Source organism: Sus scrofa, chromosome 9 (genome assembly GCF_000003025.6).
Source record: "Sus scrofa isolate TJ Tabasco breed Duroc chromosome 9, Sscrofa11.1, whole genome shotgun sequence".
Classification (NCBI taxonomy): domain Eukaryota; kingdom Metazoa; phylum Chordata; class Mammalia; order Artiodactyla; family Suidae; genus Sus; species Sus scrofa.
Window position 1 is genome coordinate 62,302,859 of NC_010451.4, and position 24,890 is coordinate 62,327,748.

Here is a 24,890-nt window from a genome sequence, read left to right on the forward strand (position 1 = left end):
CATTAAACTCAACATGTTATACAGGCCTGTATGTATTTATTTCATTACAACTGTTTAAGATAAATACTATTATTATTTACATTATGATCCATTCTAAGTTTTTAACCACCTGCTCATTATAATCTCTTATTGCTTGTCTTTATAATTGTATACTTACTTATAAATATGTAGCTGCTCTATATTCTGAACCTAACAATCCCATACTTTTTTGTCATCTAATTCTTGTGTTCATTGTTTGCTTTTGTCCATTGCTTGAGTTTAATCATATTGAGAGTCTTGAAAACCTATGTTGGGGAAGTTTCAAATTCCAGAGACAGAGAACCACTCTAGTCTTCTCTGAGGAGGAACTTCAGATCAAGAATCTCTGATTAGACTCTGTAACCTTACACATGTCCCAGGTCTCCACATCCCAATAGCAGTGTTTTCTCCACATGGCTCTCAGGGCAGCCATGCTTCTCTCTGCCTTTCTCAGGAATCCAGATCGTGATTTTCCTTTTTCTTTGTTTGCTTTGTTTTGATTTGGTTGTTCCTTTTCCTGTTGTGTGTTCCTTTTTCTGGGGTGTGCTTGGAAATCTCTTAAGGGATGGCTCAAAAATACATGTGTTTGTTTAAATCAGGGTCTATTTGTAGTACAGCAAGAGGGTTCTTCAGAACTTCATAGCTTTTCAATTCTTTTTTTAAAAATGTATATGTTTCCTCTGGTAGAATATAAGCTCCATGAAGGCAGAGACCATAACCATCTTAAACTCAACTTTATCTTTAGTACTGAGTAAAATTCCTACACATAATAGTTTCTTTCTTTTTTTTCTTTTTTTTGCCTTTTCTAGGACCGCTCCCACGGCATGTTGAGGTTCCCAGGCTAGGGGTCTAATCGGAGCTGTAGCTGCCGGCCTACACCAGAGCCACAGCAATGCGGCATCCAAACCGCGTCTGCGACCTACACCACAACTCATGGCAATGCTAGATCCTTAACCCACTGAGCAAGGCCAGGGATCGAACCCGAAACCTCATAGTTCCTAGTCGGATTCGTTAACCACTGTGCCACAATGGGAATTCCTACACATAATAGTTTCTTAAACTTTCTATATGATATTGTTAAAAGAAAAAATATCTGTGACCCAAATATTAAATCAACTCTTATGCACAAAAAAGATGAAAAAATAATACCTTAACCAAATGATAGATGAAATTTTGGAGCCACAAATTTTAATTCAGAGATATGTTGTCCAGTACATTAGCTGTCAACCACAAGCAGCTCTGTGTATTTTAATGAAAATCACATAAAGTTTACAATTTAGTTCTTCAGTCACATTCACTATGTTTTCTGTCATTATAGAAAGATCTATTGAAAGTTTTCAGTTCTCTCTATAAAAACTAGATTCTGCAGCTCTCCATATTTCTTTGTCTCTAGGCTAAACACCTACCCTATTATTCCATTAGAAAGTTCCTTCGGTAATCTGATATCCTTAATTCTGCTTATCCAGTAGCCAGAATTCTTGATACATAGTTGTTTTGCCCATTTGGGCCTAAGCACGAACTCTAATCATTTCTTTTAAATATTTAATGTAATCCCGTCAAAATGCAAAAACTCTATTTTCATAACTAAGCAGTATATCAAGTATCCACTTCCAATCTCCCATCCTCCTCTTGATTAGGTGCGGGAGAATCATTAATGTGAATGTACACTCAACACATACATATAGATAATTGGATAATTAGAAGTTAGTTGGATTTTTTATAGGCCTTATCGGAATATTCTCATGTTTGGAATATTCTCATGCCCACTGTAGCACAACGGGATTGGCAGTATCTTGGGAGCACTGTTTCAATTGCAGATTCAATCCCTAGCCTGCCAGCTGTGGCTCTAGGTTGCAACTGCAGCTCAGATCTGATCCCTAGACCAGAAACTCCATATGCTCCAGGGCACCAAAAAAAAAAAAAAAAAAAAAAAAAAAAAAAAAAAAAAAAAATATTCTCATGTAAAATTGGCTGGGTCAGAAAGTCCAATATTTTTTTATACATCCAAATGGTTCTCAATTACTATGAGGAGGCCTCACTCAACCTTATAATAACAATGTGTTAATGCTTTGTGCAGAATCATTTCTGTAATATTTCTTTGAGGAGTAAAACATTTCCTGTGTAGGTCCAAATTATTATAGATTTTTGAAGTGTAATTTTTTAAACTGGATATATTGAAATATAACCAACATCCTCCATGGATGTGTGAATCATTGTGGTGACAAAGGCACCCCAGAGTATATTCCTTTAATTTTTATGATTAATGATTGTGTGTATGATAAAAAATGAAATCATTTGCGCTCTTTGGGAAGAAAGACAGTCTTTGTAGGTAAGGCATTAAAAACTGCATATCCATTTAATATACCCACATAGTCTGAAATTTACTGCTTCTTAATACAAAGTAAATGAAGAATCTATGAATAAAATATTTGGAAATTTGGCACAATTGAATGACAAAAATGTGCTGATTGGCTTCTTTCAACTATAAAGTATAAACTTATTTCTTTTAAATATTGAATCTTTCCATGATTTAAAAAGATAAGTGTCATTGAATCTTGGAATATTAAACCAACATAGTCGTGTGCTTTACTGGCTTAACTATCAAAACAGAATTCAATTCATTTTAAAAATGAATTTCTCAAGTGTAAATAATAACAATGAAACTAAGTACAAACACGGAAAATATAATGAGCACAGAAAGATAACATGTCTGAAGGGTGATGGTTTTTTTTTGCTGATTTCATCAATAAACAATACGAATTTTATAGTACCTCATCTTAACAATGGCAATATTTCAATCCATAGAGTAAATATACCATAATTAACCTCAGATGTTAATAGCCCTCCAGATACATACACACTTTACTGTTGAATTTACTGTTCAATTTAATAAAAAAGCAAAGATGTTCTGCCTAAATTTCTGCAAATTGAAAGTGCTTAGCATAGTACTGGTAGGCGATAGATATTAAATAAATATTTTTGAAACAGATGTATTAATAAATGAATATTTTATATTTATTTTGAATTATATTTAGTGTACTTGACTTAAGAATTTTCAAATTAGGAGTTCCCATCATGCTCAGCAGAAACAAATCTTACTAGCATCCAGGAGGACACAGGTTCGATCCCTGGCCTCCTTCAACAGGTTACGGATCTGGTGTTGCTGTGAGCTGTGGTGTAGGTCACAGATGCAACTCGGATCCCACATTTCTGTGGCTGTGGCATTGACTAGCAGCTACAGCTCTGATTTGACCCCTAGCCTGGGGACCTCCATATGCCGTGGTTCTAGCACTAAAAAAAAAATAAAATAAAATAAAAAAGATTTTCAAATTATTTAATGAAGAATATTTAATGAAGACAATGTCAGAGAAAATGAAAACATTTTCAAAAATTTTCAAAAACTGCTGAATCAATGCAGCTATTAGGTTGAAATTTTTAAAAAATCAGAAGTCCTCTGGGGGAAATAGGTAAGCACCTTATTTTTTTGATAAATATATTCTAAGAATCAAAACACAAACAACAATTGAATGGTACAAATAAATAAGCAAGCAAGAAAAACAAAAACTCTTGCAATTTATTAACTGATAAATGTTTCACTTGGCTTAATTTCCTCCAAATTCATCCAATGTGTTGTCTGTATCAGTGGAATATTTTTTTAATATTACTGCTCAGTAGTTCACATTTGGTTTAGTTATTTACTATTGAAATACATCTGAATTGTTTCCAATCTTGACTACTATTCCTGTGTCTTATGGTTCTTTTTTTATTTGGTTTTATTCAATGTAGTCAGAGAATATATTCTATATAATTTCAATTTTAAAAACTTGTGGTGTTTTTTCATAGCCTAGGATATAGTCTGTCTTTTTATATGTTCCATGGGCTCTTTGAAAAACATTTATTCTGCTATTGTCTGATGAGAATATCATCATTGTTCTCTCTGGCTCTTTCAATGTATTTCCTTTGAATTCAGTTTTCAGAAGTTTAATTATGCTTGTGTCTTAAAGTGGGTTTCTTTGGGTTTATGCTACTGGAGATTCACATAGCTTATTGATTCTTTGAGTTTACATTTTCAATCAAATTTGAGACATTTTCAGCCATTGTATCTTCAAAAGCTTCTAGGACTCTATCTGTTGGATTTTTTGTTATTGTCCTACAGGTCCCTGAAGTGCTATTTAATATTTTTTCAGTCTATTTTCTTTGTTCAGATTGAGTAAATTCTACTGAACTAATCTCCCTGATTCATAACCTCACATATATGTATAGTCTGTCATATCTACTGTTTTTGAGCCCACTCCCATTTATTATGCTTACCACTTTATGAAATTTGATAGGTTTGAAGACAGTTTATTTTCATTACACGTTATGTTATTTTATTAAAACTTTAATATAATTTGGGATGCAATAAAAGCTGAGACATATTTCAATTTAATGCAATTTTTCACAAATCTGTTTTCTCTACATAAAATACATAGTTCCTATAATTGTATGTATTGCTAAATTAATAAATGCAGATCATGGTGAATTTCAGAATTTATAATTGTAATAAAGCAAAAACAATTCAAGAAAAATAATTTGTGTTATTTTCCAAATAAATTAAAACTTAATTTATGGCAGAGACACAAAAGTTCCAGTTGAATTTGCCCCAACTAGTAAATAAGGAAAAAAATCACTGATGAAAATATTAACACATGAAGTTATTTGCTGTGTATATTGGGGGCTTCTCTTTGATGATTTTTTTATCTGTCCTGTAAGAGGTAAGCAATTACTTTATTCTCTCAGATCCTACTGATTCAGAGATTTCAAAAAAAAGTCAACTAATGGCCACATAAAAATCAAGAATATATTTATGTTTTGTATGTTTGAAATGGAATATAACAGTCCACTCAGATTCTTTCTAAGTTAATAAAACACTCTTATTTAGTACATATAACAAATAATATATTTTATTTAAGCCTATATATATATATACAGATTTCATATTTAAAATAGATGGAAGCAAAGGCAGAAATGAAAAAGGTCTGTGTGTGATGGGAAATGTGGAGATTAATACATAGAAAAAAAGAGAGAAATAAAAAGAAAAAGATGAGGAAAATGAAGGAATTCATTTATGAGAAAGAAAGACAGTCAAGCAAGAGAGATAAAGAACGAATGAAGATAGGATGAAAAAAAAAATTAGTCCAAAGAACAATTGGAGAAAAAGGAGAAGAAGGTAAGATGTAGAAGAAAAAAAAAAATAATTGGAAGGAAATTTGAGAAGAAAGAGAGAGAGAGAGACCAGATGGAGGTCTCTATGTATGAGGATTAGAGGTTTGCTTTTACCTTAAATCTTAAGAAAAATATTACTATACTTATTTTTGGACTATGAGAATATACATTATGTGTATCTTCCTTAATATACCTTTAGTATTCTAACAAATATGTATTATAAACAAACCCCTCCCCAAAAAGTATATCAGACATATATGAAAAATCTGGAAATACTTTTCAGGACAATTATTTTCTTTATATTCAAAGATAGCCTGCAGTCTTTTGAGAGCCCACCTTGGATGGGAAATTGAAGGGTCTTTTTTTTTTCCTTCTTGAAGTGCAACACATGAGGCATATGAAAGTTCCCAGGGGTCGAATCAGAGCTATAGCTGCTGGCCTACACCACAGCTGCAGCACACCAAATCCAAGTCTCATCCACAACCTGCACTGCAGCTCGGGGCAATGATTATTAACCCACTCGGGGCCAAGGAACTCCAGGGTCTTCTTCATTATGTTCTCTAGGCTATATAAATTTGGCTCTCCCTTTCATACTGCAATATGTTCAAGAAGGGAAACCTTTTTTATCTTTTTATGCTCATCACCCAGAGGAGTACTAGTAAATATAAAGTTCTCAATACACACTTCAATGAATAAATGAGAGTATTATGTATAAAATGATGAAATACTGAACACTAGCAGAACTTACATTAAAAAGTGAATATTTCATTTCATAAAAATTATAATATCAAGCAAGGATTCAATTTTATTTCCTCATATAGACTAGATCTAGGTAAATAGTACAGGGGGAACAAATACAACATTTTCAGGCTTAAAAGTCAAAACCTCTGTAGTTTTACCTCATGTTTGTTCTGTTTCCAATTTCCAACTTGCCTAACTACTTCATTGTATGAGGGACAAAAGAAAACAAATTTATTGAGCACATTCCATTTAGTAGGGGAAAGTGACCTGTATAAAACTGATGCACAATCTCAGCGGATCAGCTTGTAGGCTATTCTTTCCAGGTAATTGCAACTAGCTTCCTCTCCACATGTGCTGAAGTACCTTATCCTAACCCAAATAACTATATTTGGATAAACATATCTTAAGTCTACCTTCCTTTCCTTCTATGCTCAGCCCCTCTGAGTGTTCCTTAGGGCACCAAGGTAACATACGCCCGTGTTCAAAAAGTTTTTCATTAAACGATTCCCCAAATTTTCCATTCAAAGAGCACAGAAAGGAGGGAATCAATTTAAATTACTATATTTTCAGATTATTTATCTCATTAACAGAATTCTTTTAATACTATACCTATTTGGGAAGCTATTTTTGGCTTATACTGAACATGCTTGTTGATTGATAGCTATTTTCTGGCAACATTGGCTTAATAATCTCTCATTTAAATTTTTATTTTTAAGACTAAATGAATTGCCAACTAATCTAGTCAGTGAAAAAACTGCTGTATTTTCACAGGTCTACAACTGGTGGAAAAATGACTTACATAAAGCTAAACAGTTAATTTGATTCATTTAAAATTTTGGACTTACTCTCTGCATTAATGACAATTAAATGCAGTTTTTTGACAGATTGGATCCATGCTAATTCTGTTATTACCAGGCAGGTCAAATGTGTTTTAACTGGTTCATGAACCAGTTTCATGATGTACCTGGGTGCAGTTTCATTTTGAATAAAAATGCTTTCCCATTTCATTTCTCATTGATCAGTTCGCTCATTACTTTTAAGAAAACAGCTAAATGAGAAACAATTAGTAACATTGTCTGTTAATCACATTTAAATTTGCTTATATGAATGCATAAAGTCAGTAGAGGTAATAAAACATTTCTTGTTATTCTTCTTCATCAGATACTAATTAATATTTGTGAACCTACTGTGCGAAGAGTGCTGATCAAAATTCCATGTTAATTTTGCAGGTGATGGAAGTGAAAGGACAAATGATCCATGTCCCAGAATCAAATTCCATTTTGTTCTTGGGTTCTCCATGTGTGGACAAGTTGGATGAACTTATGGGACGAGGACTGCATCTCTCGGACATCCCTATCCATGATGCGACCCGAGATGTCATTTTGGTTGGCGAGCAAGCAAAGGCTCAGGATGGCTTGAAGAAGAGAATGGATAAATTAAAAGCAACTTTGGAAAGAACTCACCAGGCCCTAGAAGAAGAGAAAAAAAAGACAGTGGATCTTCTATATTCTATTTTCCCTGGTGATGTAGCCCAGCAGTTGTGGCAAGGCCAGCAAGTGCAGGCCAGAAAGTTTGATGATGTCACCATGCTCTTTTCAGACATTGTTGGCTTCACAGCCATATGTGCCCAGTGTACCCCCATGCAGGTGATCAGCATGCTGAATGAACTGTACACAAGATTTGACCACCAATGTGGATTTTTGGATATTTATAAGGTAATGAGGTTTAGTTATTTCTATATAAATAATTTTATGTCATCTTAATTAAATTAAAAGGATAGTTTTCTTTTTCTATTTAAACTTGACAGTAAATTATGGTCATCTCAATTTAGAAAAATTTATACAGAATACAAGAATTTCTGCTTTATGAGTAAATTTTCATTATGAGCTGATTTATACTATTGACATAGATAACTGTGAACTATGATATTGCTTAGTAAAGAAAAATTCTGTAGAGCTAGTCCTCTAAGTTTATTATGACTGAAATAAACTTGCTGAAATTTAGGCAACTTTTCACTGCATGATTAATTTTTTAAAAAGAGTAGGATTCCAACATAAAGTAAAAACTACACTGGCAGTTAAAAAAGCATCAACTGTTTCGGAGTTCCCATTGTGGTGCATCAGAAACGAATCCAACTGGTATCCATGAGCATGTGGGTTTGATCCCTGGCCTCGCTCAGTGTGTCAGGGTATCAGCCTTGCAATGAGAGGCTCAGATCCCGCGTTTCTGTGGCTATGGCATAGGCTGGCAGCTATAGCTCCGATTCAACCCCTATCCTGGGAATCTACAAATGCTGCAGGTGTGGTCTCAAAAAGGTTAGTGAGTATGTTGCACTTCATTGTCAATTAAGTGAGTGTTGCAGTTCGTTGTCAAGCAAGTGAGGTCCCTCTAATTCTGAAAGAATACATATAACTATTGTAGCAATGCTTTTTAGTGGAAGCACCATAAATATCCAGACTACAAATTGGAAGAGTTTGAAAGTGTATACAGATTATCATTTGTTAGTCTGATTTGGTGAACTCCTTATTATTACATTTATTGCAACATTTTGAGTGATTCAGTTTCATATCTACCTAATAAATAACTCAATAACTTAACAAAGAATTCCATAAAGATTGTGTAATGGTCAAGGCACACAACTTTTTTTTATATAAAGGATAGCAATTACTTTTAATATAAATAAGCAGTAGTGAACCTTAGACTTTTATTTTCTTTACTAATCCATCTAGGTTTTTACTTCTTTCCATAGTATGATCTGCATATAAGCATATTCAGAAAGAACCTGTTTAACGTTTTAGTTTCGTATTATGATCTGGAGGGTGTTTAATTTATTAATATGTATCTCCTTAAGAGAAAGATGTTTGCTAGTTCCATTATGTATGATATACAGCCAATGGTAAATATTTTAGAAAACCTCCTCTGAGGGGTAAACATACAGTGTGATATATGAGGGATTTGCTTTGTTGTACAAAATAGGAGTTTTTGTAAATTATCTTTAAGTTCCTTATAATTTATTGTTAGTTAATTTATGATATAGATAGCCAAATATATGATCCTAAACCAGAGAGACACTCTCATTCCCAGAAGAGAAAGCAGATTGTCTTGAATTTGCCAGCATTTTCTTTCACTATTGCACCAATCTTTGCAACAAAAGTGTTGTTTTCTGTGTTACTGTCCTCCAGCTAAAGTACTCAATCTTTTTTCTTTCTTTCTTTTCTTTTTTTTTTTTTTTTGGCCCTAAGTCGGTCCAACTAAGTGAGCATGAAAAAGATTCTCTTCTGGCAAACATAGAAATCTCTGACTTAATAAAAGGGTCAGTTAAGTTTTGAGAAAAGAAGAGATATGATATCTTCTGAGGGTACCAAAGCAATTTTAGGGTTTAAGAATATAATTAAATTTCACTGACATCAAGCTTCCTTCCCTGAAGACAAGATAGGACACCTCACAGAAAAAGAAAATCTATAGGAATATACTGTAAGATCCTCAAATTTTCATATTTTCTTTAACTAGACAGTGTCTTATAGTTATAAATTATTATCAGCAAGTTTTAAATTACAGAATGCCTCTACTCTTTCTCAGATACTCAAGACTGTACATTCCATCTTTTGTAAATTTATATTAAAAAGCAATCAAAATAATTTTGAATCACAAATATTTCTTATGAAATTATAGCAATAAATTACAAAGAAATGCAATTCCAGAGCCACATTTATTATTTTTAAAATTTGAATGAAATATTCTTGAAATTCTATAGTGCTTTATAATTTTCTAGTTTCAAACATATGATTTCAAATAATTCCATAAAGATCTTTTTTCTTAAACTTCTGCCTCTATATTGCCATTTGCTCCTTCATTCTCCCCACTGATAACCACTAATTTATTTTCTATGTCTGTGAGTCAGCTTCCTTTTTGTTTTATTTACTATTTTGTTGTGTTCTTTATAGTTCACGTATAAGTGATATCATAAAGCATTTGCTTTTCTCTATCTGAATTATTTCCCTTAGACTAAAGCCCTCTAGCTCCATGTTGCTGAAAATGTCAAGATTTCATTCTTTTTTATTGCTGAATAGCATTCTCTTGTCTATATATACCACATCTTCTTTTTTTCATTCATGTGTTGATTGACACTTAAATTGCTTCCATATCTTGGTAATTTTAAGTAACACTGCTATGAACATTGTGGCACATGAATCTTTTCAAATTAGTCTTTTTGTTTCTTTCAAATATATATCTAGTTGTAGAATTTTGGGGTTATATGGTAGTTCTATTTTTAGTTTTTTTAAGAAACCTCTATTTTTTTCCACACTGACTGTACCAATTTACATTCCTACCAACCATGTAGGAGAATTCCCTTATCTCCACATCTTTACCAGCATTTGTTATTTGTGTTCTTTTTGATGATAGACATTCTGACAGCCATGAGGTGATATCTTATTGTATTTAGATTTGCATTTCCCTAATGATTTGTGATACTGAGCATCTTTTCATGTGCCTTTTTGTCACGTGCATTTCATCTTTGGAAAAATGTCTATTCAGTTCTTCCGCCTGTTTTATAATCAGGTTTTTTTTTTTTTTTTTAATGCTGGGCCTTATGAGCTATTTATATTTATTGGATATTAACCCTGTATTGGTCATATCACTTGCATATATGTTTTCCCATTCAATAGATGGGCATAGAGGAGCATACTTTAGCATGTATATGACAAACCCACTACCTGTGAAAAGGTGAAACATTCCCTCTAAAATCAGGAACAATACAAATGTGTCCACTCTTGCCACTTTTATTCAATATAGTTTCAGAAGTCCTAGCCACAGCATTCATAGATGAAAAAGAAATCAAAGAATCCAAATTGGAAAGGAAAAAGTAAAACTGTCACTGTTTGCAGATGACATGATTCTATACATAGAAAATCCTAAAGATGCCACCAGAAAGCTACTAGAAATGAGGTCCTGCTGTATAACACATGGAACTATATTCAGTCACTTGTGATGAAACATGATGGAAGATAATATGAGAAAAAAGAAGATATGTATGGCTGGGTCACTTTGCTGTACAGCAGAAATTGACCAAACATTGTAAATCAACTATAATAATTCATTTAAAAATCCCCCAAAATAATAAAAATAAAACAGGATCTAACTCAAAAAATAAAAGAATACAAAGTTAATATACAGAAATTGCTACATATCAGAAAGGGAAATGAAGTAAACAATCCTATTTACCATGGCACTGAAAAGAGTAAAATACCTAGGAATAAAACTACTTAACAAAGTAAAGGACATATACTCTGAAAATATAATATGCTGATGAAAGAAACTGAAGATGATACAAACAGATGGAAAAGTATACCGTGTTCTTGGATTGAGGAATCAAGATTGTTAAAATGACTATGCTATCTAAGGCAATATACAGATTCAATGCAACCTCTATCAAAATACCAATGACACTTTTGACAGAACTAGAACAAATAATTTTTTAAATGATATGGAAACACAAAAGACCCCAAATATCCAAAATAATCTTGAGAAAGAATTGTAAAGCTGGAGGAATCATGCTTCCTGAATTCAGACTGTACTACAAAGCTACAGTAGTCAAAACAGTATGGTTATGGCACAAAACCAGACACATACTTAAATAGAACAGAATAGAAAGCCTAGAAGTTTCTGTCATGGCTGAGCAGTAAGGAACCCAGCTAGTATCCATGACAACATGGGTTCAATCCCTGGCCTCCCTCAGTGGGTTATATATATATAATATGCTGATGAAAGAAACTGAAAATGACACAAGCAGATGGAAAAATATACTGTGTTCTTGGAATGGGAATTAAGATTGTTAAAATGACTAAGGTACTATAGAGATTCAGTGTAACCCATGCTAGAGCAGTGACATGGGCAACACCAGTTCCTTAACCCATTGTGCAACAAGGGATCTTTATTTGCCCCATTTTATATTTTTGTCTTTGGTAAGTCCATTAGTTTGAAATAAAGGAGAAGTAAAGAGGAAGATGAATCTTTTCCCATGCTTCTCTTATTGTACTCATCTGAGACTGTAAATTCCCAGTGCTATCTTAAATACACTTCTTAGAGCTCTCATCCTTTTAACTTTAACCACTTTCTTCACTTTCTTCCAGTTCCATAACCTATAATGTTGATACTAAATGTATCTACCTCATAGTTATATCATGAGCATTTAATGAACTGAAATGTGCAAAGTGCTTGGACTAGCACCTGATATGTAGTAGTGGATGTACACATAAGTTGTGATTATTATTTCTGAGTCAGGTACATTTGGACATATGGACTGGGATTATGTATTTTGTTATAATTTTGTATGTTTTGTACGTACATAACTAAAATGCATGCAGTGCTTACTAGAAAATAATAAAAACATGATTTCATTTAATCATTAATTTAATTTAATCCCCCATGACTAATATTTGTACTTGTTATGTCATCATATTTAGATAAAAAAAAAACGAATTTCAGAAAAGCTAAATAATGTAGATAATAAATCAGAATTTGAACTGACTAAAGTTTGACTCTAAAACCTACAATTTTTCCACAACGCTAGACTGTGGTTGAGACAAAGATTAAATAGTAAAAACCAAAAGTTGAAACGGTTTTAAGATTACTTTATGTAATCAATAATTATGGTTTTAATGTCAAGTGATGAGGAAACACTATGTCAGACTTAGCCAATTCCACCCCCATCTTTTCAGTTACAAATTGTTCAGAGTTCTGAAAAGCTCATTTTTTTTTCTTTTTCTTCTTCGTCTTCTTCTTTTTTTTTTTTTTTCTTTTTTTTTTTTTTTAGTTTGGGGACTCTTTCATATGCCATCCTCCCTTTTTATCAGAAACTAGCTGGCATCTTCTCTCTAAATTTCTCTTATGGAGAAATACTATGCCAGGAAAGGTATAGGGAGGTCAATAATTCCAAGTGCAGACAATAAGGAATATAATTAATTTCAAAATAATGAAAGTGAAATAAAAGTGGATATGCCATTTTTAAAATCATCTTGCCCAGACAATTCTAAAACATGTTCATTAAAAAATATCTTCCTCTACTGAAGTGGGATTAGAGAGGCATTCCTATCACAAACCACAAACTTCATTTGCAATTGTCGGTAATTGAACACTGATTATCTGTGTCAGGTTTGGGTTGGGAAGAAGGTGTAGACAGACAAGACAGGACAACTAGAAAATAGGATCAGAATCCTAATAGATCAGGAAATCTGATATTGAGATGTGTGAGATGTGAAAACCAACAACACAAATTTTCTATTGTTAAAAGAATACAAGTATTCTAAGTCCACGTTGAACAGCTGATTCCAGCAAACTAGATAGGAATAGAAATCTAGGCTCACTTTTAAGGGATGAAAGACCTTGGGCCTGAAACAAGGATTACAGGATCTAGAAAACAGGCAGCAAGTATGAAGACAGACATTACGACAAAGTTTGATGGGAATCAGAATCCTTTTCCTGGGCAAGAGGAGACTTAGAGCCAGAGGATGCATAGGACTCCTTCTATAGAGTCAAAGGGGAGCAAAATGTGTCTTTTTTCCCCCTTTTAGTATATGTTTTCCTTATTTTTAATATAATTTATTTTATTGCTGGTATTTTATGATATTTTTGTATTTATTACCCTTATTTTTTATTAAGACTGTAAATGGTTGATTTACAGTATTGTGCCAGTTTCTACTATACAGCATAGTGACCCATAGTGTGTGTGTGTGTATATATATATATACATATAATCTTCCATCATGGTCTATCCCAAGAGATTGGATATAGTTCTGTGTGCTGTACAGTAGAGCCTCATTACTTATCTATTCTAAATGTAATAGTTTGCATTTACTACCCCCAAATTTCTCATCCATATAATCTTCCATCATGGTCTATCCCAAGAGATTGGATATAGTTCTGTGTGCTGTACAGTAGAGCCTCATTACTTATCTATTCTAAATGTAATAGTTTGCATTTACTACCCCCAAATTTCCCATCCATTACTCTCTTTCCACACGCTCCCATGGCAACCACAAGTCTATTCTCTATATCTTTGAATCTTTTTCTGTCTTGTATATAGGTTAATTTCTGCCTTATTTTAGGTTCCACTGGTAAGTGATGTTATATGGTGTTTATCTTTCTCTTCCAGACTTACTTTACTTAGGAAGAGAATCTCTAGTTGTATACATGTTCCTGCAAATGGCATTACTTTTTTTTATAGCTGAGTAATATTCCATTGTATATATGTACACCTCTTAATCAGTTTATCTGTGGATGGACATTTAAGTTGTTTCCATGTTTTGGCTATTGTGAATAGTGCTGCAATGAACATGGGGTACATGTATATTTTTTAATGAAAGTTTGGTGTGGATATATGCCCAGGAGTGGGATTGCTGGATCATATGGTAGGTCTATATTTAGTTTTCTGAGGAATGTCAATCCTGTTTTCCATAATGGTTTTACAAATTTACATTCTCACCAATAGTGAAGGAGGGTTCCCTTTTCTCCACACCCTCTTCAGCATTTGTTATTTGTTGACTCATTAATGATGGCCATACCATGGACAGGTGTGAGGCGTGGTATCTCATTGTAGTTTTGATTTGCATTTCTCTAATAATTATTGATGTTGAATATCTTTTCATATGCCTATTGACTATCCCTATGTCTTCTTTGAAGAAATGTCTATTTAGGTCTTCTGCCCATTTTTTGATTGAGTTGTTTGTTTTTGTGTTGTTGAGTTGTATGAGTTGTTTGTATATTTTTGAAATTAGGCTCTTATTGGTTGCATCATTTGCAAAGACTTCCTCCCATTCTGTGAGTTATCTTTTCATTTTTAAAAATGGTTTCCTTTTCTCTGCAAAAACTTTTGAGTTTAATTAGGTCTCATTTGTTTATTTCTGGTTTTATTGTCCTTAATCTAGGAGGTGGAACAAACAAGATATTGCTGCACTTTATGTCAAAGAGCACTCCATCTTTGTTTTCCTCTAGGGGTTTTATAGTATCTGGACTTACATTTTATGTTTTAATCCATTTGAGGTTTTTTGGTGTGTGTATGTTGTTATAGAATGTTCTGAGTTCATGCTTTTACATTTATATGTCCAGTTTTCCCAGCACCCCTTATTGATGAGACTGTCTTTCCTCCACTGTTTGTCCTTACCTCCTTTGTCATAGCTTAGTTGACCATAGGTTCTTGGGTTTATTTCTGAGCTTTCTGTTCTGTTCCATTGATCTATATTTCTGTTTTTGTGCTAGTACTATATTGTTTTGATTACTGTATTTTTGTCATATAGTCTGAAGTCAGGGAGCCTGATTCTACCAGTACTTTTTTTCTCATTCAATATTGGTTTGGCTATTTGAGGTCTTTTGTGTTTCCATACAAATTTTGAAATATTTTATTCTAGTTCTGTGAAGAATGTCATTGGTAACTTGATAGGGATTGCATTGAATCTGTAGATTGCCTTATGTAGTATAGTCATTTTGACAATATTGATTCTTCAAATCCAAGAGCATCGTATACCTTTCATCTGTTTGTCTCATCTTTGATGCTTTTCATCAGTATCATATAGTTTTCAGAGTATAGGACTTTTGTCTCTTTAAGTAGGTTTATCCCTAGGTATTTATTCTTTTTGATGTGGTGGTAAATGTGATTGTTTCCCTAATTTTTCTCTGAGCTATCATTGTTAGTATATAGAAATGCAACAGATATCCACTCTTGAAAATGAATGAACTGTATTGGGAGGCACTATTGGCATTAATGTAAATTGAAAAGATGCTCGATACTTTGAATTCCGAAAATCTCCGAACACCAATAGACACACCGTGTTGACTTTATAAGCTCCAAAACTCCATAAATACAATGCCATTAAAAAGGGCTTAAGAAGCCATTAAGTTCACATATTCTCTTGATTTATATATGTAGATGGTAAATATCCATAATGGAAAGGTTTATGCTCATGATGATAAGAGTACGGGTTTTTAGTGGGCATGTTAATACCCCAGGGAAACTGAAAATCAGGAAAACCCTTTTGATCCAGACGTCTTTTGAAGACAACTTAGGATTTGCTTAACTGATATACTAGCAGTTTGTAAGTTTTTTAAGGAGTTCTTTCAGACTTGAATCTCTATCTTCAACCTCCTTGCTAAAAGCTGAAAACAGATATTTCTTGCATAAAGTTTCAAGGCTAAAGAATTCAAAGCCTTAATAATTTTTATTTGTCTTGACATTTGATAGTATAGAGTTTCTAAAACCACTGTCCACTGGACTTCAGCCAGGCATTAGAAAAGCAGCAGAATCTCAAGAATATCACTCCAGTGTGAATTGTTTTTTGCAGAACAAAGCAAGTTGTTTTTTTCCTTTCCCCCTTGTTTTGTCTTAGGCCTTTAAAATAGCAAAAGTTAGAGTTCTCTTCGTGGCGCAGTGGTTAACAAATCCGACTAGGAACCATGGAGTTGCGGGTTCAGTCCCTGGCCTTTCTTAATGGGTTAAGGATCCGGCATTGCCGTGAGCTGTGGTGTAGGTTGCAGACATGGCTTGGATCCTCATTGCTATGGCTCTGGCATAGGCTGGTGGCTACAGCTCCAATTGGACCCCTAGCCTGAGAACCTCCATATGCCACAGGAACAGCCCTAGGAAAGGCAAAAAGACCAAAAAAATAAATGAATAGCAAAAGTGCTTAAATACTTAGATTATTTTTGTAATTTCATAAATATGGATATATCGTTTTTAATTTCCCAGCACTAAATACTGATTCCATTTTAGCTGGTGCATTTCCCTCTAAGATTTACATATTTTCCCCTTCACTGATCATTGCACATAAGTTGGAAATTGCAGACTACTCAAGATTTATACTAAGTTCTTTTTAGTGGTCTCCATCAACATCAGTGCCTTTTACTTTTGCTGCTATGTTATTTGAAATAAAGTAACAAGTGTCTTCCAGTAAACCATAGAAAAGATGAATTGCTGAAGTAGAATAATCAACTCATTTAATAAACATTTTTACTCATTCATTTGACAACAGGGCATAACTCTCACAGAAGCCTACAAAATGCTTTGGTTATAGCATATATATAAATGTGTGTGTGTGTGTGTGTGTGCAATTTTACTCAGTAGAAAATTTCATGCTTTGAAGGAAAGTGAAATTCACAGATAAGCATTCCTAATAACTTTTCTAGTGGGGGAATATATTCTCAGTTTCAAAATACCATAATGCCCTAAAAATTACCTGTCAAGTCTCATTTATATTTTTTACTTTGGCAAGCACTTAGGTTGGAGATAAGAGAAAACAAAGGAGTAGAATGGGTCCTTTTCCACATTTCTCTTATTCCACTTAGCTAAAACTGTGGAATCCTACTGCTATCTTAAGTACACTATTTAGAGTTCTCACTTTTCTGCCATTAACCACTTGTTTTAGCTCACAGCTTCAGTTGCACCATCTGTAATTAACCTGTTTTATCTATGTCATAGTTTTTTTTTTAGCTTTTAAGTTAAATGAAGTTTAAAATGCTTATCACAGCATTTAGTCCATGCTACTAAATATAAATGTTAACTGTCATTTCTCAAATAGCTCTTTCTGGGCATATATGGTGACTGGTTGTATGTTTTATATGTTTTGCTTATATGTCCTTTTATTTGTATGTACCTAAGTATTGTAGAGCCATGCTTATTAGGAATAGATGAAATGTTTAGTTTTAGTTTCTTCTTTCATGTTATTAGAATTACAGTTAATTCCAGAGACATCTGAGAAGGAAGAATAAGGATAGAGGTAAAAGTACAAGCAAGAGAGCTTGCTGAAGTGCATTGTTTATATCATCTTCACTGGGTTCTCATGGATCTTCATTCTTGAAGACAGATCCATAGTGTCCCTTCATTGATCATTTTAATCTGAATAACTTGAGTTACAATATGCAGTTTATGAAGATGACAGTGTTTGGTCCATGACCAACATGGTAAAACTGAAACTAAAATGTTTATTTTTTTACACTCTAATATGACATGCTTCTATATTCAGAGAACACTTCCTTTTAATGTTGTGGCAAATTCTGAAGAAAGACCTCTATGGCAATTTAGATTGCCAAGCAAAAATAAAAATTGATGAAGTTTCTTGCTCAATTTATCAAATTGTTTTGAGGTGGTTATTTTTCATCCATATTGATATTCAAATTTATTATTTACATGACTTTTAATAAACATTTTACATATTGGTTAGTAATACCCAGTGTTTTGCTTTTGGAATTAAGCATAATTATAAAGTATTTTGCTTTTCAGAGCTGCATTTGTGGCATAAGGAAGTTCCCAGGCTGGGACTTGAATCAGAGATGCAGCTTCAGGCCTGTGCCACAACCACAGCTGCCGAGACCAGCTCAGCAGGATGGGGCTGAAGAATGGGTGCTGTGAAACTTAAGGAAAAAACCAACACAAAGCAAAACACAGAGATAGTAAAGGTGGGAACCAGGGGGACTCAAGGTCTCTAGGACCAAGAGCCCTGCCTCAAGAGACCACATGGCTTTTATTTTACTCTTTTGATGAGATCACATGAGGAGGGGCTATGGGTGAATAATCAAGCATGAAGATTGGAAAAACACGTCTCACAACAGTGGATGATCAAGCAAGAAGATTGGAAAAACATGTCTCGTGACACACAGCAACATGGGATCCAAGATTCATCTGAGACCTCCAACACCACAGCTCACAGCAGTGCTGGATCCTTAACTCACTGAGTGAATCTAGGGATCAAAACCACATCCTCACTGGATACTAGTCTGGCTTGTAATCCCCTGAGCCACAGCGGGAACTCCATTTTTTTTTTTTTAATTATAAAGATTTTTAACCTTGAAATTTCTGCATCATTTTATATATTTTTAAACATTTTTTACTTTTTCCTTTTTTAAAAAAATTGAGGTATAGTTGATGTACATAGTATGTTAGTTTCACATGTGCAACAGCGTGACTCATAATTTCTAAAAGTTGTGCTCCATTTATAGTTATCATAAAATATTGGTTGTATTGCCTATCCTTGCAGCTTATTTATTTAATACATAGTAGTTTGTAACCCTACCCCTATCTTGTCCCTCCTGTATTACTGCTTAGTGCTAGCAACTACTAGTTTCTTCTCTCTGTCTGTGAGTCGTCTTTGTTTGATTCACTAGTTTATTGTGTTTTTCAGATTCCATTTATAATATCCCACAGTATTTGTCTTTCTTTGACTGACTTATTTCACTAAGCATAATGCCCTCCAAGTCCATCCACGTTTTTGCAAATGCCAGAGTTTCATTCTTTCTTTATGCTGTTGTGAGATGATGTGAGATGTCACATATCTTTATCCATTCATTTGGTGATGGATACTTAGGTTATTTTCTGTATGTTGGCTATCATGAATAATGGTGCTATGAATATTGGAGTAGATGTATCTTTTTAAAGTAATGTTTTTGTTTTATTTGATATATCACCAGGAGTGGAATTGCTGGATTATATGGTAGTTTTATTTTTAGTTTTTTAAGGAAGCTCCATACTGTTGTCCATAGTAGGTGTAGAAATTTACATTCTTGCCAACAGTCTACAAGGTTTCTCTTTTTCCAGATCCTCACAAACATTTGATATTTGTGGTCTTTTTCATGATAACCATGCTGACAGGGGTGAGGTGACATCTCTGTGGTTTTTACCTTCAATTCTTTGATGATTTTCGGTGTTGAGTATCTTTCCTGGTGCCTGTAGGCCATCTGTACGTCTTCTTTGGAAAAATGTCAGTTCAGGTCTTCTGCCCATTGTTTAAGTGAGTCACGTGTTTTCATATGTTAAATTGTTGAAGTTGTTTATATATTTGGGAAATTAAGCCATTATCAGTCACATTATTTGCAAATATTTTCTCCTATTCCATAGATTGTTATTGCATTTGGTCATCAGTTTTCTTTGATGTTCAAAAGATTTTAAGTTTATTTAATTCCCATTTTTATATTTAAAAAAATTTTTATAGTAGATTTAAAAAGTTCTGTCAATTTCTTTTGTACAGTGACCCAGTTATACATAATATACATTCTTTTCTATTATTTTTCTATCACACTTTATCACAAGTGATTGGATATATAACCTGCGATATACAGCAGGACCTCATTGTTCCTCTATTCTAAATGTAATAGTTTGCATCTACTAACCCCAAACTCCCAGTCGATCTCACTCCCTCTCCCTCTCTCTCTCCTTTAGCAAACACAAGTCTACTCTCCATGTCTGTGAGTCCATTTCTGTTATGTAGATAGGTTTATCTGTGCCATATTTTAGATTCCACATATGAGTGATATCATATGGTATATGTCTTTATCTTTCTGACTTAGTTCATTAGGAATGAGAATCTCTAGTTGCATCCATGTTGCTGCAAATGGCATTATTTTGTCCTTTTTATGGTTGAGTTTAGGTACCACACCTTACTAATCCACTTTCTGTCAATAGATATTTAGGATGTCTCCATGTGTTGGCTATTGTGAATAGTGCTGCAGTGAAATAGGGGTGCATGTATCTTTTTTGGAATGAAAGTTTGGTCTGGATATATGTCCAGGATTGGGATTGCCAGATCATATGGTAGTTCTATATTTAGTTTTCTGAGGAACTTCCATAATGTTTTCCATAGTGGTTTTACCAATTTACACTCCCACCAACAGCTTAGGAGGGTTCCCTTTTCTCCACACCCTCTCCAGCCCTTGTTATTTGTAGACTTCTTAATGATGGCCATTCTGATCAATGTGGGACCTCATTTTATTTTTGATTTGCTTTTCTCTAATAATTAGTGATGTTGAATTTTTTCATGTGCCTCAATAGGTCTTCTGCCCATTTTTCAGTTGGTTTTTTTGGTTAATTGTTGTTGAGTTCAGTGAGTTGTTTCTATGTTTTAGAGATTAAATGTACAACCAACCTTGTTGGTTGCATCATTTCCAACTATTTTATCCCATTCCCTAGGCTGTCTTCTCCCCTAACCCTATCCTACCATGGTTTCCTTTGCTGTGCAAAGGCTTATAGGTTTGATTAGGGTTTATTTTTGTCTTTATTTCCATTGTCTTGAGAGATTGACCTAAGAAAACATTTGTGCAGTTGATGTCAGAGAATGTTTTGCCACTGTTCTCTTCTAGGAGTTTTATGGTGTCTTATCTTATGCTTAAGTCTTTAAGACATTTTGAGTTTATTTTTGTGCATGGTGTGAAGGTGTGTTCTAGTTCCATTGATTTACATGCAGCTATCACATTTTCCCAGCACCACTTGCTGAAGAGACTGTCTTTTTCCCATTTTATATTCTTGCCTCCTTTTTTGAAGATTAATTGACTGTAGATGCCTCAGTCTATTTCTGGGCTGTCTATTCTGTTCCATTGGCCCGTATGTCTGTTTTTGTACCAATACCATACTGGCTTGATTACTGTAGCTTTGTAATATTGTCTAAGTCTGAAAGAGTTATGCCTCCTGCTTGTCTTCCCCCTGACCCCAAACCCCAGGATTGCTTTGGCAATTCCGGGTCCTTCATGCTTCCATATGAATTTTTGGTTTGTTTGTGTAGTTCTGCGAAAAATGTTATGGGTAATTTGATTGGGATCACATTAAATCTGTAGATTGCTTTGGGTAATAAGCCCACTTTAATGATATTAATTCTTCCAATCCAGGAGCATGAGATATCTTTCCATTTCCTTGATTCCTCTTTAATTTTCTTTATTAATTTCTTTTCTGATATTGTATTGTTAGTATACAGAAATGCAATAGATCTCTGAATATTATATTTTGTATCTCACTACTTTGCTGAATTCATTGATCAGTTTGAGTAGTTTTTCTGTGGAGTCCTTAGGGTTTTCTATATAGTATCAGGTCATCTGCATACAGTGACAATTTTACTTCTTTTCCAATTTGAATAGTTTTATTTCTTTTGTTCTTCTGATGGCTGTGCCTAGGACTTCCAAATCTTTGTTGAATAAAAGTAATGAGAATGAGCATCCTTGCCTTGTTCCAGATTTCACTGGGAAGGCTTTCAGCTTTTCTCCATTGAGTATTATATTGTCTGTGGGTATGCCATAAATGGCTTTTATTATGTTAAGATATGTTCCCTCTATACCCACTTTGGTAAGAGCTTTTATAATTAATGGGTATTGGGTTTTGTCAAATGCTTTTACTGCATATATTGAGATGATCATGTGGTTTTTCACTTTTTTTGTATGATGTTGATTGATTTGCATATGTTGAACCATCCTTGTGAACTTGGGATGAATCCCACTTGGTTGTAGGGTTTGATCTTTTTTATGTGTTCTTGGATTCAGTTGGTTAAAATTTTGTTTAGAATTTTTGCATCAATATTCGTCAAAGATATTGGCCTATAATGATCTTTTTTAGTAGGATCTTTGCCTAGTTTTGGTATTGGGGCATGGTGGCTTTGTAGAATGCCATTGGGAGTGTTCCTTCTTCTTCAGTCTCTTGCAAAAGTTTAAGAAGGATGGGTACTAGTTCTTCTTTGTATGTTTGGTAGAATTTACCTGTGAAGCCATCTGCTCCTGGACTTTTGTGTGTAGGGAATGTTTATCCCACAACGCAGGATCCGAGCCGCATCTGCAACCTACACCACAGCTCATGGCAATGCCATATCCTTAACCCACTGAGCAAGGCCAGGGATCAAACCTGCAACCTCATGGTTCCTAGTCGGATTCACTAACCACTATACCATGATGGGAACTCATGTAGGAAGTGTTTTTATTCCATATTTCATTTCTAGTGATGGTTCTGTTTAAATGATCTATTTCCTCTCGATTCAGTTTTGGCAGGCTGTATGTCTCTAGAAAGTTGTCCATTTCATCTATATTTTCAAATTTGTTGGCATATAATTGTTCATACTATCCTCATGTTTTTTCTGCTGTATTCATTGAGAATTCTCCTTTTTCATTTCTTATTTTGTTTATTTGGCTTCTTTCTCTATCTTTTTTGGTGAGTCTGGCCAATACTTTGATGTCTGTTCCTCTTCTGAACTTAAGGAAGATTTCAGTTATTATTTCTTTCAATATATTCTCAGCATCTTTCTCTCTCTCCTCTCCTTCTGAGAATCTATAATGCAAATATTAGTGTGCTTAATGTTGTCCCAGAGTTCTCTTAAACTGTCCTCATTTCCTTTGATTTTCTTTTTTTTCTGTTCAGGGGCAGTAATTTCCATTACTTTGTCTTCCACCTCACTGATCCATTCCTCTATATCATTTAGACTACTTTTGATTTTTTTGTTTTCTAGTGTATTTTTCATTTCAGTGAGTGTGTTCTTTATCTTGGTTTGGTTGTTCTTTATATCTTGTGACTCTTTGTTTAAAACTTCAAAATTTTGTCTCTGTGTCTCCATTCTCCTCCTGAGTTCTTTAATCATATTTAACATCAAACTCTTTCTCAGGTAGATTGCCTTTCTCCACTTCAATTAGTTTTTCTTCTGGGGTTTTTATCTTGTTTCATATTTTGGAACGTGTTCCTCTTCTGTCTCATTTTGCCTAACTTGCTGTTTTAATTTCAGTGGATCTGATAGGTTGGTAATATTTCCTAACTTTGGAGATATGGCCTTTTATAAGAGAAGTCCCAGTAGCACCTTCCCGTCTTCTCACCAGAGCTATATGCTCTACGGATACCTCTTATGTGTGCTGCCTGGGTTCTTCATTGCAGTGTGCTGACCTCTGTGGGTTGTCTGGTAGACTTGCTTCCTCTGATCTGGTTGGTTTCCAGGCCCTACCTTGTGCAGATGCTGTCAACTTCTGTTTGATAAGGCCATGTCACAATGCAGCTTGCTGAAGAACCCCAGGGCCCCTGGTGCTAGTGCCAGCTCACTGGTGGGTGGAGTTGTTGTCTGGGAGTCCCCAGGGCTGATGGATGCTCACTGGTGGGTAAAGCCGGGTTCTGGGGCTAGTGCCAGCCCACTGGTTGGCAAAGTTTGGTCCTGAGTCCTGGCTGTAGGATCCATGAATCCCAGATGTAGTGTTCAACTGCTAATGGGTGGTGTTGATTCCTGATATAGTTGACTTTGGAGTCTGGAGTGTCCTGAATCTTGTGTTGGCCTGCACGTAGGCAAGGCCAGGCCTCAGGCAATCCCAGAGCAGGTTCTGGCCTAAGGTGGAGGGGTTGAGTCCACCTGCTCTGGGCTTCCTGTGGCTGGTATCTGCCTGCTGATGAATGAGGCTGGTCCCAAGTCTTCAGAAGGTTCACTGATGGTCTGGGCCAGGGTGGAGCTGGTCCATGGATGGATATTGTTCTGCTGATTCATAGCCTAGGTCCATTGGCTCTGGGGTTCTGTGGGGTTCTGATTGTGCTGTGGCCGATTTCTGCCTCCTGGAGGTGAGGCTGGTTGATAGGGCCAGGATTCTGGGCCTGGTTCCTGCCAACTGGTTAGTGGAGCTGGGTCCTGCAGTTTCTGCCTGTGAACTGGTGTGTGGGGCCAGGTCCTGGCCCTTCTGGTAGGCAGGGCTATATCAAGTGGTGGATGTGGGTTCACAGGCTCCTAAAGCAGCCTGACTTGTAATGGGTGTGTCTCTCTCCTTGTCCAGTAGTTTCTTGGCCTGAGACATCCTACCATTGGTTCATACTGGCCCTAGGGTGTTGGTAGGGCTGGGGTTCTGAGGCTGGGATAGAGGGAGCATTCTAAAATGGTAATTTTCAGCACCAGTGTCCTCATGATGGAATGAACTCCCCCAAGTTGCTGCCACCAGTTTTATGTTCCCAAGGTGAGCTGCATTTGCCTCATGCCTCTTCAGGAGACTTTCCAGATCAGTAGATAGGCCTGATACAGCCTCCTGTAGAATTTCTGTTTCTGCCCTGATTCATGGAATGTGAGGGATTTTGTGTTCATCTTTTTAAGATTTAAGTCTCTATTTCCCACAGCCCTCTGGGATTCCCTAGCATTCAAAGCCAAGTGTTCAGGGGCCTTCTCTTCCTGATACAGGTC

At 34.9% G+C, this 24,890-nt stretch overlaps 1 protein-coding gene across 1 annotated transcript in view; it reads left to right on the top strand.

Annotated features, from left to right (window-relative positions):
* The window catches only part of GUCY1A2 (guanylate cyclase 1 soluble subunit alpha 2), a 409,223-nt gene that overhangs the window by 201,278 nt on the left and 183,055 nt on the right, over positions 1-24,890 (top strand). The window contains exon 5 of the mRNA XM_003130093.6: positions 7,194-7,679. Within this exon, the coding sequence (XP_003130141.3) occupies positions 7,194-7,679 (486 nt within the window). The remainder of the gene's footprint in view (positions 1-7,193; positions 7,680-24,890) is intronic.